Source organism: Chiloscyllium plagiosum, chromosome 11, assembly GCF_004010195.1.
Source record: "Chiloscyllium plagiosum isolate BGI_BamShark_2017 chromosome 11, ASM401019v2, whole genome shotgun sequence".
Lineage (NCBI taxonomy): Eukaryota > Metazoa > Chordata > Chondrichthyes > Orectolobiformes > Hemiscylliidae > Chiloscyllium > Chiloscyllium plagiosum.
Window position 1 is genome coordinate 49,010,883 of NC_057720.1, and position 13,803 is coordinate 49,024,685.

At 40.8% G+C, this 13,803-nt stretch overlaps 1 protein-coding gene across 4 annotated transcripts in view; it reads left to right on the forward strand.

Annotated features, from left to right (window-relative positions):
* The window catches only part of frem1b (Fras1 related extracellular matrix 1b), a 188,441-nt gene that overhangs the window by 159,192 nt on the left and 15,446 nt on the right, over window positions 1–13,803 (forward strand). For 3 of the 4 annotated variants that reach the window (XM_043699276.1, XM_043699278.1, XM_043699277.1), the window contains exons 28-30: window positions 3,274–3,403; window positions 5,175–5,247; window positions 7,793–7,942. In XM_043699276.1, the coding sequence (XP_043555211.1) occupies window positions 3,274–3,403; window positions 5,175–5,247; window positions 7,793–7,942 (353 nt within the window). Of the gene's footprint in view, window positions 1–3,273; window positions 3,404–5,174; window positions 5,248–7,792; window positions 7,943–13,803 lie in introns of those variants that run through there. The other variant, XR_006312980.1, reaches the window with a different exon arrangement.

A 13,803-nucleotide genomic window follows, 5' to 3' on the forward strand; every position in this document is an offset into this window, starting at 1 on the left:
GTCTAGGAAGGGGAGGGAGGAGTCTGAGACGGTCCAGATGAATTTGAGGTCGGGGTGGAAGGTGTTGGTAAAGTGTTCAACCTCCTCGTGGGAGCACCCTTCTACCTATCACATTTCCAACGCCCCTCCCCCAAGTCCCTCCTCCCTACCTTTTATCTTAGCCTGCTGGACACACTTTCCTCATTCCTGAAGAAGGGCTCATGCCCGAAACATCGATTCTCCTGCTCCTTGGATGCTGCCTGACCTGCTGCGCCTTTCCAGCAACACATTTTCAGTTCTGATCTCCAGCATCTGCAGTCCTCACTTTCTCCATCATTACATGCCATCCACCAAATTTTTGTCACTTAACAAGGATACAGATAGGTTGTCTCATCTATGCAAAATACTTTCCTGATTATCTTTAAGTGATCAGCAATCATCTGCAGTCCCTTTATCCAAGTCATTCATATAAAATGTAAAAAGTGAAGAACCCAACATAGACCCTCTGTGGGACTCCACTTGTTGACTCCTGACTATCTAAAAAAACTCATTTATGCATACTCTCTATTCTCTGCCAGCTAGCCAATCAGTATGATATCTTCTTTACTATGGGCTCCTGCTTTGTGCACTAAATGCTGGCACTTCAAGAGGGGGCAGTGATGGATTTTCCACTCAGCACTTCCAGCTGAGAATAAACACAACCTTTTATTTAAAACTGATTGTTGACCTCTTCCCTCACTAAACATGGGAATAATTGTGGAGCCTCCATCACCTCTGCCTTGGTTTTTATCACCATTTACAATTGAATGTAGCAGAGTGGTATCAAATGCCAGTCCATGCTTTTGTTGAAACTTCTCAGATACTTTTATAACATGATTAATTTCCCAATTCATATAGGCAAGAGTTGTTCTTGAATAAAAGAACAGATAATTCATTTTTGCAACATTTGTTCACATTTTCGTTCTTTGACAATAAGTCAGGTTGTTGTTTTTTTTCTCTCAATCTAATTCAACATTAAATCCATTAAGCATGTTTCGATCTGACTCACTAGCCATTCTGAGGCCATCATGTTATGTATTCCAGTTCCCAAGAGTTTAGAATAGTCACACTTTGGGACTCAAATTTGCTGGATGTCTAGTATTTTAGTTCTTACAGTCTGTCATCTGACTTGTGGACTAATATAATGTTGTTCAGCACTTGACTGCAGTACAGCAGGATATTTAGCACCCTGGCACATTCACATCATTCTTAGCTCCTGACTCTTTACAAATAAGATAACGGTATTACACAAACCTTCAAACATATGGCTCACTTTAAATACCAAGTCAAATAGTCCTATATTCAATGTCTTCTATGAAGTGCACAGAGTAGTAAAAAAAGTCAATGGTAACCTAGTCCCCATTAGGTGCAAAGTCCCATCCCAAAATGTTCTGCCTCTTCTCTCCAGCTAAAATCTCCTCAGCTCAGTACAAATCAGGAATCAACTTTGGGCATTCCTGCTATACATTTGGCAATGCTTTTACACATCACATTATTGAGGAGCAACAAGAGTCCTTTCCTCAAGTTTTGTATTAGAAAGGAAACCATAGCCTGCATATTGCTGCCTATGCTCTGCTCACACCAGCTGTATTGAAGTGTTATGAAACATCAATTTACTGAGTCTCGTTGAGTCCTTATGTACCGTCTGTGTGTTTTGTGAACACTTCAAAATTACTGTATGATGAAAATCAATGCCTGAGTGTTGTAGTGCTCCAGATGTGCGTCACACTGATTAAACCTGTTATTGCTGGCAGAAATCCTCATTAGCAAGTGAGTGCACCATATTCCAAAATTAATGCATTACATGTACATTATTATTCACAGCTCCCATTACTGCTTTGTGCATGAAGCTTGCCTAATTGGTGGAGGGTAGGGGCCAGAAAATCACCATGTAGCTGAAAATTAACGGGATGTGGCAAAATTTCTTCTAGTGATAAAAGGCATTTTACGCACTGGCAGCCAGGGATGGGGAAGGAATGATTAATAAAAATGCATTGAAAGGCAATCCAACATGCAGGCATGAAACAAACTTAAGACAGTAAACAACAAGACAAACTAGTTCCATATTTCATAGGTGATAAAGTGAACTTTGTGCTGTTTTATGGTGAAGGGTAGAGCTCCTCTAATTAATGAGACTCTCTCCACAGGTTAGCTCAGTAGCACAGTATAAAGAACAGAGTCTGTAGCAGTGAGACTTTTGAGAATCAGAAAGAAAATAAATGAAATTGGGATGGAGGTAGGAGGCAAGCTCAAATATAAGATGTTTTCCTAAATCTGCAATGTAGGGGCTGAACTTAATAGTTGTGGGGTGTCCTTATTCACTGTCAGAAAGTTGATGGTATCCCAGCCGGGAACCTGACAGGATTAAGTGCAATGTGACAGCTGCTGTCAGAGTTCCTGGGCCTTTGAAGGTATAGAGTCCTCTTCCACAAGAGCGTAATTGATCAGAGGGCCAAAGGTTCTTCAAACTTCATTTCACACTTGGAGCATGAGGCCCAGAGTTGCACCTAGAAATGGAGAACCTAAAAATAGCTAGTTAAGATAACTTCATCTCAGCCAGTCAGACAGGCCCAAGAAAGGTGGCGGGGGAAATTGTTATGAGGTATTTAAGTGTGATGAGGGTCCCTTCTCAATAATGGGCCTTTCATGTAGCACAGGATGCATTAATAGGTGAACATGCTTTTCTCTTGGAGCCCACAGGAAGTACACCTTGTGGTATACTTATCCTATTAACATGAGTTGCCGAGCTAATGCTTAATACCAGTAGCAGTCTGATGTGGCCCTTAAGTGGTCCTTAAATTGCCACTTCAATTGGCCAAGGGGTGGGAATCCCAGCCTTGTCCTTTCTCCTTTTGATGTAAATGGTGGAAGTTGGTCCCCAGTGGAGTGCATGGTAGCGTGGGCCAAAAGAAGCACAATTCATTCAATGTAAAGGCTGAGTGATTTTTGCAACCACTGGCAGTGCTGCTTAATGCAAGGTGATCTCAGTGTAGAGCAAGCACACAATTGCAACTGAGAAACCGCTTCCAGAGAACAGCAGACTGACACAGAAAAGCTGAAGTTGATGTATAAACTTGGATGAATAACAGAGACTCTATCAAAAATATGGTAGTTTTAAGTATTTCTATGTTGGGTGATATAAATTGAGATGTCTTTATGGGATGTACATGGCTGTTCTAACTCATAAGCAACAGTTAAGGATTAGTCATATAGTCAATACTTCTGTTTAAAAGCTAAATTGAATTTTTTGTGTAGAATGGAACTGAAATGGTCCAGGATTGAAATGTTTGCAAGTTGCTATACAGTCTGTGAGAACATCGGAACTCTCTCCATAAAGGTTACCAGGAAAGGATACAGTGCTGATCCCTCTTACGTTGGTATAACGGTAGAGTATCTCTATTTGTGATGTGTTTGAAATCACCTATAGTCATTCTTGTGCGATGAGTTTATCAGTAACAACTGAAAGAGCTTACGCCCCAAAGTAGCTTATTTAACCTCCATGATGGGACATCACTGCACTAACTGTAAAATACAATCCTGTTACATACATTAACCATTGACCCTATTCCCAGAAATTGTAAGCACAGAATAGGACAGAAAACATGTTTATAAAATCAGCCATTACTTGTGTAAGATCTAATGACAGAGTAACATCACAGCTTTTAGTTGATCACTGCGCTGTCTGCTTGGAAATTATGTCAAAAAAGATATAACACCTAATTTCTGAATATAGCAATTGAAGAAATGTGCATTACAATTCCCATATAGACTGATTATTTTAAACAAGAGATTTAAATTCTTGGTGGCTAATGACATTTTAAAATTTCTACAGTTACAAACCAACTAACAGCAACATTAACTAAACACTACTTGCACCAACTGTTACGTTAAGTACAGAAAAGACATCCCTCCCTTCATTTTTTTAAATATGACCAAAACCTCACATCCATTAAGCCTCACCGCTCACTATTTGAAAGAACTGATTTAACATCATTCTCAGCTTCCAGTAGACTTGCTTCACCCTGTTGTCCAAGTCATAGTGTTAAGTGACCATCAGATGAAAATGATCCCAGTTTTCAGAATTCTGAACTGAATACCATCTGTAAGGTCCACTCCAATGATTCTTAACCCCCTGATTTGTTTTGGGGTGCAACTCTCCAACCAAAGTCTGTGTTCCCTTCTTCATCCTGTTCTATGGCTTGCAGAGAATGTATCAATCTTATCAAACCTCAAATTCATAAACTGTTGCTTTGTTAACCGGACAGAACCAATACAAAATGAGTCTGGCTATCTTGAGGCAGTTTTGAATGAGCATATGCCCACAGCATAGCAGTATTTGAATTGGAAATATTATTTATAAGGCAATTGAATTGTTAGGGACACAAAGGTTTGGGGTGGCACAGTGGCTCGTTGTTCAGCACTGCTGCCTCACAGTCTCAGGCAACCGTGTGTGGAGTTTGCACATTCTCCCCTTGTTTGTGTGGGTTTCTACGGGTGTTCTGGTTTCCTCCCACAGTCCAAAGATGTGCAGGTTAGGTGAATTGGCTGTGCTAAATTGCCCATTGTGTTCAGGAATGTGTAGGTGCATTAGTCAGGGTAAACATAAGGTAGGGGGAGTGCGTCTGGGCAGGTTCCTCTTTGGAGGATCGATGTGGACTTGTTAGGTCGAAGGACCTGTTTCCGCACCGTAGGGATTCTGTGATTTTTTTTGGTTGCTGTGTTTGCGTGCTTGCAACTATAACTGCATTTTGAAAGTAATGAATTTATCAATATACATGTTGCAGTACCATTGATAAAATACAGATGCTGCATAATTTCTTCGTCATTGTTTTATGATAGTGTGGTGAACTGTCTGCAATATAACTATAGCCAAGCCAATTTGCAAATTGAACATAAATTTCATTATTTTGATATTCAATTTTAATGTACATAAAACTCAGAATCCAATTTGCCTCTTGCATACCTTTTTTCTGCCTGAACACTTTCATTTAAAAATATTTAATTTTACAGCACTAAATCTCTCTTTGGTCCATCAATTTAAAATTTATTGTTCACTTCTTTCCATGTTTTTTGTCCCAAACAGTATTTTGTTTTGACAGACTGCTGCAAGATAAAAGTGAATTATGCATTATCTCAGTGCATCTTGTCTTCTGCAGGTTCAGGGGTTATCAGCTACAGTTGGCAGAGACTTTACACATAGCTCAGCGAGTTTAATTCAGTTTGATCCTGGTAAGTTACATTATTATAAGACTGAGTACTGTTGAAATATGACCATAACATTGCTTGTTGCCTTGGGTATAAAGAGTTCTACAGTTGATACAAAAATGAGAATCTTAAAATCTGGATTTTTAATATTTCCTCTAATGCTTTTACCCAAACGTTTGACTTCCATGAGAGACAAACAATCAAGACAGTGAGCTTAACAGTACTGGCCATCAATCCATTTGTGTCCAATACTTAACCCTCTTGAAATTACACTTTAACTTTTCCAGTAGAGAGCATTGAACAAAAAGTAAGGGTTGAAGCCTGAGCTGGTATTTCTTCTCCCAGTTCAAGGTTATATGGAAATGACACGCGGGAAAATATGGATTGCTCTATCTTTTCTGAATGTAATTGTGACATCTAACACATCACATTTCAAAGGCTTCCCAATCACTCAGAACTTGATAATTTACCTGTTCCTTCTGGATCCAGAGTTAGGAAAGTTTTTGTTAAGCATTGCTTTTTTTGTGGCAGATTCCAACAATCTCTTTAAGGACCAATGATTTGATTGCTCCCAGCCCAATGTGCACAACCCATAATCAGACATGATTCAATACAGAAAAGGGTCCGAAATAGGAAACAGAACTGGAGATTGTTTCATGTGTGCAGCCTGGATGACCTAGGCTACTTGATCCATTTGATTTACAGGGTTCTCCCTTGGCGAAATAAGGGAATATGAGGCATATGTCACAGTCACCTCTCCAGCGTCAATTTATGTCCTGAAAAATGGACAGTAGATGATCCAATATTGTAGCTGATGTGTCCAGAAACCTTAACTACTGTAGTATCATACAAACTAACCTCATCTTTTTTTTAAAGTTGGACTGAAAAGCATTCATTGTAGCTGAGTGGAACTGCAAAACAACAAACCAATTTATTTAAATGGAAGTACAGGAATAACTACAATGATCCTATGGAAAAAAAGACATAATGGCAGAATTTTATAGGGCTCTAAAGGATGTGGGCTATGGTGAGATTTGTGGAAGAATCAGATGACAAGTCTGACAAGGCCCTTCACAATGTTTTTCATAAACCACATGGCAAGATTCTTGCCAGGTAGTAGTGAGTTGCCAATAGTGGGGAATTATTGCTTTTTAAATGCCTCATTGATGGTCCAGATCACCTTATTAATACTCAGCTGTCTATCTTATCAATCTTGTCAAATCAGCTAGAGATCAAGGAATCTCAACGTGGAAACTAGAGCAGTTACCTGGCAAATTCAACTTGCTGCTTGCTCTGTACAACCTCCATATTGCACATGACCAACTAGTATTTAATGATCAATGAGCATCAACTGCATGCATCACTCATTCATTGGTATCTGATATATGCCAACTCCACTCATTGGCCACAGCATCACATCGTTCAGGAAGCACAGACTCACATTGCAGGGCACTAACATTGAAAGACTTCAAGAGGGCATTTTACACACCTGGCAGGCAGCCAGCTCCTAAATTTGAAGAGGCTGCATCTCAGGGTGGAGAGTGTTGTGCTGGAAAAGGACAGCAAGTCAGGCAGCATCTGAGGAGCAGGAAAATTAAAGTTTTGGGCATAAGCCCTTCATCAGGAATGAGGGTCCTCAGGGTGACTCACTTTCTCTCTCATCGATCACTCACTTTGCACCTAGCTACATGCTCACAACATCCATTCCTTACCATGCTGTGAAAAGCTTGTTATTACAGTGGTGCTCCAGCCAGATGCTTACTGACCATGCTCTTTAGCACAAACACACAGACAATGCTTGTCAGTACGGACCTCACTGGGTGGGAAATAATATCTCAATGTACGTGAGGATGGGAGAGCTGTCTGTCAAGGGTACAGTTCACATACAGCTTAGCCACTGTCAGTCATTCACTTGTGACTCAGGGAATTTGAGCTCCATTACAGCCTTGGTGGTGAGCAGCAGACAGTCCTATCAGGCTATCTTTCCTGTTTCTTCCTCTCCAAGTCTTTCATCTCAAAATATGAAAATTATCAATAAAAACGTAAGTCAAACCCGCGTTTCAATGCCTTTTGATAAAGAGGTTAATTTTGGTTAACACTGGATGTTATTTATTGATGGCTTCATGAGTTGACTCAACCTGTAGTCATCTGATGGCTGCAACCATTTTTAGTTTATTGCATTGGAAAAAAAATATTTCATCCATGATCTAAGTTTTGAAATTTGCTAATGCAATTTTCACCATATTTCAAAAGAGTTGCCAAATGATCAGATAGAATTAGAAAAGGACAAGTGTTATAGAAAACAATCTAAAAGTAACAATAAGTACACAACGTTCTTGATTGGAACCATATCTGCAATTGTGAATTCAAGGTTCCCAATACTTTTATTAACAGTGAAATTTTCACAAAACCTCATGTCTAAATATTGGTGACACCCAGAGAACAAAGAGAAAAGAAATGAATGGTTTGTCTTGTCCTCTAAGCAATGTGAAAACAGTTTGCATATGTTGTAGAGAAGAAAGTTAATGGATATGATCACCTATAATTAAAGTGTAATCTTTGAACATAGGTATTTCCATAAAGGTGTGGAATATTTTTATACGTGATGATGGACTTGAAGAGAATAATGAAAAATTGAAGGTGCAGCTGAAGACACCAACGAATGCCATCCTTGGGCAGAAGGATGTCTCTTTGGTGGAAATTGTGGATTTGCGTGGAGGTATCAGTTATAAATACCAAGGCTCATGCAACAAGCATGAAATACATTTAGTTTAAACAACAGCAATTTGAAATTATACAGCACTCTTCTCATCAAACAGTATTTTGCAACTCTCTCAGCCCAATCTCATTCCTGCCTTTGAACTTTGATTCCTCTCTCCAGATAGCCTCATTTATTTTGCAGTACTACACCCTCCCCCAATCACCCAAGTTATAACAAGTCCTGAGGTCTTCTACCTTGAGGCATTCAACATTCTATCTCCCGGAGGCCTCAAGTCTCCAACCCATCACCTCTCTTTGCCATTGACCCAACTACAAGGCCTTAAGCTTCTGCTTTGGATCTGCCACTCCCTTCCCTCAACGAGCTTGAGGGTCACCTGATTAATCTTTTACTTTTCCTTTCGCATCCTCCAATTTAATCTCTTCTGCTCCTTTATCAATACCACTTTGATTGAATCCCTGGAGATCCCACCTGATAAAATCCCTGTTGCCTATCCCCAGTTGACCCCCTGCTGTTGGTAACTCCACACTAGCCTAATGAATCCTTCTTCTCCACCACCCGCATTCTTGTTCAAACTTCTTCAGATCAATGCCCATCTTCTACCACACCTTTTCCCCTTCCACCCTGGTCAACTGCCCCAGCTTTCCCCAGTCTCATGTACAGACTTGCTTGCTGAAACAGAGCCTTCATAACTTGCTGATCTCTGGAATAGAGGTTAAGCCTGTCAATCAGGTTGACCTCTGGGTAGGGTAGACAGCATCTGAGGAGCAGAAAAATCGATGTTTCGGGCAAAAGCCCTTCATCAGGAATGGAGGCAGGGAGCCTCCCAGGTGGAGAGATAAGTGTGGGGCGGGGTGTGGGGAGCGCTGTAGAGAAGGTAGCAAAGAGTGCAATAGGTGAATGGGGGTGGGGATAGAGATGATAGGTCAGTGAGGAGGGTGGGGGCAGGTAGCAAAGAGTTCTCTCTGACCTATCACCTCCATCCCACCCCTATTCACCTATTCTACTCTTTGCTACCTTCTCCCCAGCCACACCACCCCCACTTATATCTCCACCCTGGAAGCTCCCTGCCTCCATTCCTGATGAATGGCTTTTGCCCGAAATGTTGATTTTCCTGCTCCTCGGATGCTGCCTGACCTGCTGTGCTTTTACAGCACCACGCTAATCTAAGCTCTGGTTTCCAACATCTGCAGTCCTCACTTTTGCCTCTGAGTAGGGTACCCACAGCAAGTTGGGGAATCACAATTTGTAAGTGGCTTATGACTTTCTGGTGAACCTGCTTCCTCGTGATCAGATAAGGAAGCATTCTTTTCTGATCAGATTTTTCAAATCAAGCAAATTTTCCATCTCTTCTACTTTCAAATCAAATCCCTAATGACATTTTAAGCCATGGGACTCCAACAGCACCAAAGAAGCTCTTCTCTCTTTGTATCAATGTAGAAACCTATAAGATAAGAGCAGGAGCAGGCTATCCAACCCCTCAGATCTGCTCCCCCATGCAATATGGTCATGGCTGAGCATCAAGAACAATATTCAAATCCCACCCTTCCTCCCTTTGAATCCTTTAGCCACAAAACCTATATCCACCTCTTTCTTGAAAGCACGTAATGTTTTGGCCTCAATCACTTTCTGTGGCAGTGAATTCCACAGCTCAGCGCTCTCTGCGTGAAGATGCCCTGTATAATTTCAGCAAGACATTATACCTGTAACTCAAATCCTCTCGCTATGAAGGCCAACATATGGTTTGCTTTCTTTACTGCCTGCTGCAACTGGTGACATCAAAATCTCCTGGAACATTTCCCTCTCTCAGTTTATCCAGATTTGTTTGTTGCTTTATTCAGCAGTTTTCATTGATTGAAAACTGGGTTGTATGGTGGAGAAGAGGCAACCTCAATGAATTTTGCAGAAATCTTTATGAACCTCCAAGGACAGAATATCTTATTCCAGAGCCAAGGATTATTGGATCATTGAGATGCAGTAAATATTGGAAAATTGGGCCAGGAGAAGGCAATGGGGTTAAAAACCAATAAGTTACATGGACATGACAGGATAGTTCCTGGGCTATTAAAGGAAGCAGCAACAGAGATAATGGATACACTGGTGGTAATCTTTCAGGAATCCAAGAAAGGAGGCAGAAAGGGATATTGGAAAGCTGTTTGTGTTACTGGAGCCTAGTGTGTAGTGGTGTATCACAGGGTTCATTGGTGGGTCCCTTATTGTTTGTAATACTAATGTAGCTAGTGGTGCATTTTTCGTCATACAGACTTGATGGGTTGAACAGGGATTCGGAAACTGCCCAGGTAATAAATTTATTTAGAAAAGGAAGAAGACAAAACATGGGTAATCATAGGCAGATAGTTTAACATATGTTATTGGGAAAATGTTAGAATGAGAACATGGGGAGATTGATAAGTAAGATTGCCAGGTTGTTGATAGTGAAGAGGAAGGTGTTAGGTTACAGAAGGGTATAAATGGACTGGTCAGATGGACAAATAAGTAGCAGGTGGAATTTAACCCTGATAAATATAAGCTGATGCACTTTAGAGGAAATGCAACGACAAGGGAGTACTCAATAAATGGCAGGTGGCAAAGAAGCTCAGAGTAACAGAGAGATCTTGGGGTGCTTGTCCACAGATCCCAAAGGTGGCTTGTTAGGTTAAGTGAATAATTAAAAAAGCATATAGGAAACGTGCCTACAACAGCTGTAGAATTGTGTGCAGTACTGGTCATTACATTACTGGAGGACATCATTGCAGTGGGGGGAGTGCAAAGGGGACACACTGGGATTTTCCCTGAAAACATTTTAAGTATGAAGAGAGGCTGTATAAACTCAGCTTGTTTTCTTTGTATCAGAGAAAGTTGAGATCGGGGGGGCCTGGTGGAAGTGTTTGAGGTTGTGAGGGGTGTGAAAAGGGTGAATAGGAAGTAACTGTTCCCCTTAGTTGAAGGGTCAGTAACCATTGGGTATAATTTTAAGCTAAAAAGGGAGGAGGTTTAGATAGGATTAAGGAAAAACTGTTTCATCCAGAGTGTGGTGGGGGTCTGGAATGCTTTGCATGGGAGGGTAGCTGAGGCAAGAAATCTTACCTTTAAAAAGTACTTGGATGATAACTTAAAGTGTCATAGCATTCAAGGCTATAGGCAAAGTGCAGGAAGGCAGGACTAATGTAGCTAGTGGTGCATTTTTCGTCATACAGACTTGATGGGTTGAACAGGGATTCGGAAACTGCCCAGGTAATAAATTTATTTAGAAAAGGAAGAAGACAAAACATGGGTAATCATAGGCAGATAGTTTAACATGTGTAATTGGGAAAATGTTAGAATCCATTATGAAGCATTTAATAGCAGACCTTTTAGAAACACATAATATAATCAAGCAGAGTCAGCATAGCTTCATGAAAGGGAAGTCATGCCTGACAAATTTACTAGACTTTTTTAGGATGCAACAAGCAGGATATATACAAGAAAAGCAATGGGTTTACTATATGTAGAAATTCAAAAGACATACAATAAGGTACCATGTATTCGGCTAATTTTTACAATAAGAGCCCATGGTGTTGGCAGTAGAATATTTACTATGGACAGAAGATCAGCTAACTAAAAGAAGACGGTGTATTGGGATAAGAGGGGCAAGCTGTAATTATAAGAGTGCCACAGAGATCAGTGCTGGGGGGGTGGGGTGAAGGCGGGGGAGTTCAGTTCCATGGAAATTGTTAAAGGGACTGAGGGCTCAGCAGAGGTTATTAAAGTTTCCAGAACAAGTAATAGCACAGAGCGTATGGAAAAGGTCAGAAATTTAACTTCAGATACAGCACTTAAGGGGGCAACTATGAGAGGGGTTTAAAGGCATTGCACCTAAATGCACGCAGTATATAGAACAAGGTAATTCAGCTTGTAGTGCAAATGGAATTGGCAGGTACGATGTTCTGGGCATCACAGAGATGTGGCTGCAAAGGGATCAGGGCTGGGAACAAAACATCCAAGGATACACATTCTATTGAAAGGATAGGCAGATGGGCTAAGGGGTGGGATTGTCTTGTCAGTAAGAAGTAAAAGTAAATTGATACCAAGAAATGTCATAGAATCAGATGGCATGGAATCTGTGTGTATAAAGTTGAGGACTCTCAAAGGAAAACCACTCCAATGGGAGTCATGTACAAGCCTCATTGCAGTAGTCAAGATATGGGGCTGAAAATAAATCAGGAGATAGAAAAGATGTGTGAAAGACAGTATTATAATAATTATGGGCTACTTCAATATGCAAGTGGACTGGGAAAATCAGGTTAGTAGTGGATCCCAAGAAAAGGAATTTGTGGACTGTCTATGAGTAGCATGTGGGGAAGCCCACTAGGCAACAGACTGTTCTGGATTTTGTGATGTGTATTAAGGCAAACTTGATCATGGAACTTATGGTGAAGGAAATCCTAGGGAGCAGTGATCATAATATGACAGAATTTACCCTGCAGCTTGAGAGGGAGAAGATGGAATCAGGTGTAATGGCATATCAGTTGAGTAATGGTAACTACAAAGAAATGAGAACGGACCTGGCCAGAGTTGATTAGACAAGGAGCTTGGCATGGAAGACAGTGGAACAGCAATGGCAGGAGTTTCTGTGGAAGGGTAATTCAGAAGAAACAGCAGGAATTGATCCCAAGGAAAAAGAAACTTACTAAGTGGAGTATGAGGCAACCATGGCTGACAAAGAAAGTCAAGGACAGTACAAAAGCCAAAAAGTAAAGCATATAATGTGCTGAAGATTAGTGGGAAGCCAAATGATTGGGAAGTCTTTAAAAACCAGAGGACAACTGAAATAACAATAAGGAGGCAGAAGATGACATAAGAGGGTAACCTACCTCATAACTTAGAAGATTGCAAGAACATTTTTTCTGATATATAAAAGGCAAGAGTGGATATTGGACCACTGGAGATTGAATTGGCGAAGTAGTATCAGGGAACAATGAAATGGCGGAGGAACTGGACAGGCACTTTGCATCATTCTTCATAATGGAAGACACCAGCAGCATACCAGAACTTCAAGAGAGTCAGGGGACAGAGGTGAGTGTATTGGCAATCACTAAGGAAAATGTGCTGGGGAAGCTGAAAGGTCTGAAGGTGTGGATAAACTTCCATACAAGATGGATGACACCATAGAGTTCTGAAGGAGATAGCTGAAGAGAGTGTAGACGCTTTGGTGGTTATCTTGCAAGAATTGCTGGAATCAGTGAGGATCCCAGAGGACTGGAAAATGCCTAAAGTAACACCTCAATTTAAGGAGGGAAGGAGGCAGAAGACAGGAAACTGCAGGCCAGTTAGCTTGACCTCAATTGTTATTAGGACTTTATACTACATTATTAAGGAAGAGTTTGTGGAGTTCTTGGAAATGGAAAAATAGGGCTTAGTCAGACCAGCTTCATCAAAAGGGACACCATGCCTGACAAATCTGTTAGAACTCTTTGAGGAGGTAACGGGCAAGTTAGACAAAAGAGAGCCAGTGTACATGATCTGTTTGGATTTCCAAAACAACTTTGACATGGTGCCATGCAAGAGTTTGCTAAATAAGACAAGAGCCAATGGTGTTAGGGACAAGGTACTAGCATAGATAGAGGATTCGCAGACTAGCAGTAGACAGAGAATGGGGATAAAAGGGACGACCCTTTAGAAATGACATGAGGAGGAATTTCTTCAGCCAGAAGGTCGTGAATCTTTAGAAGCCAAGTCATTGACTGTGCCTAAGATAGGTTCTTGATTAAAAATGGTATCAGGGATTATGGGGAGAAGGCTGGAGAATGGATTTGAGAAAGATATCAGCCATGATCAAATGGCAGAGTGGACTAAATGGTTTAATTCTGCTTCTGTATCTT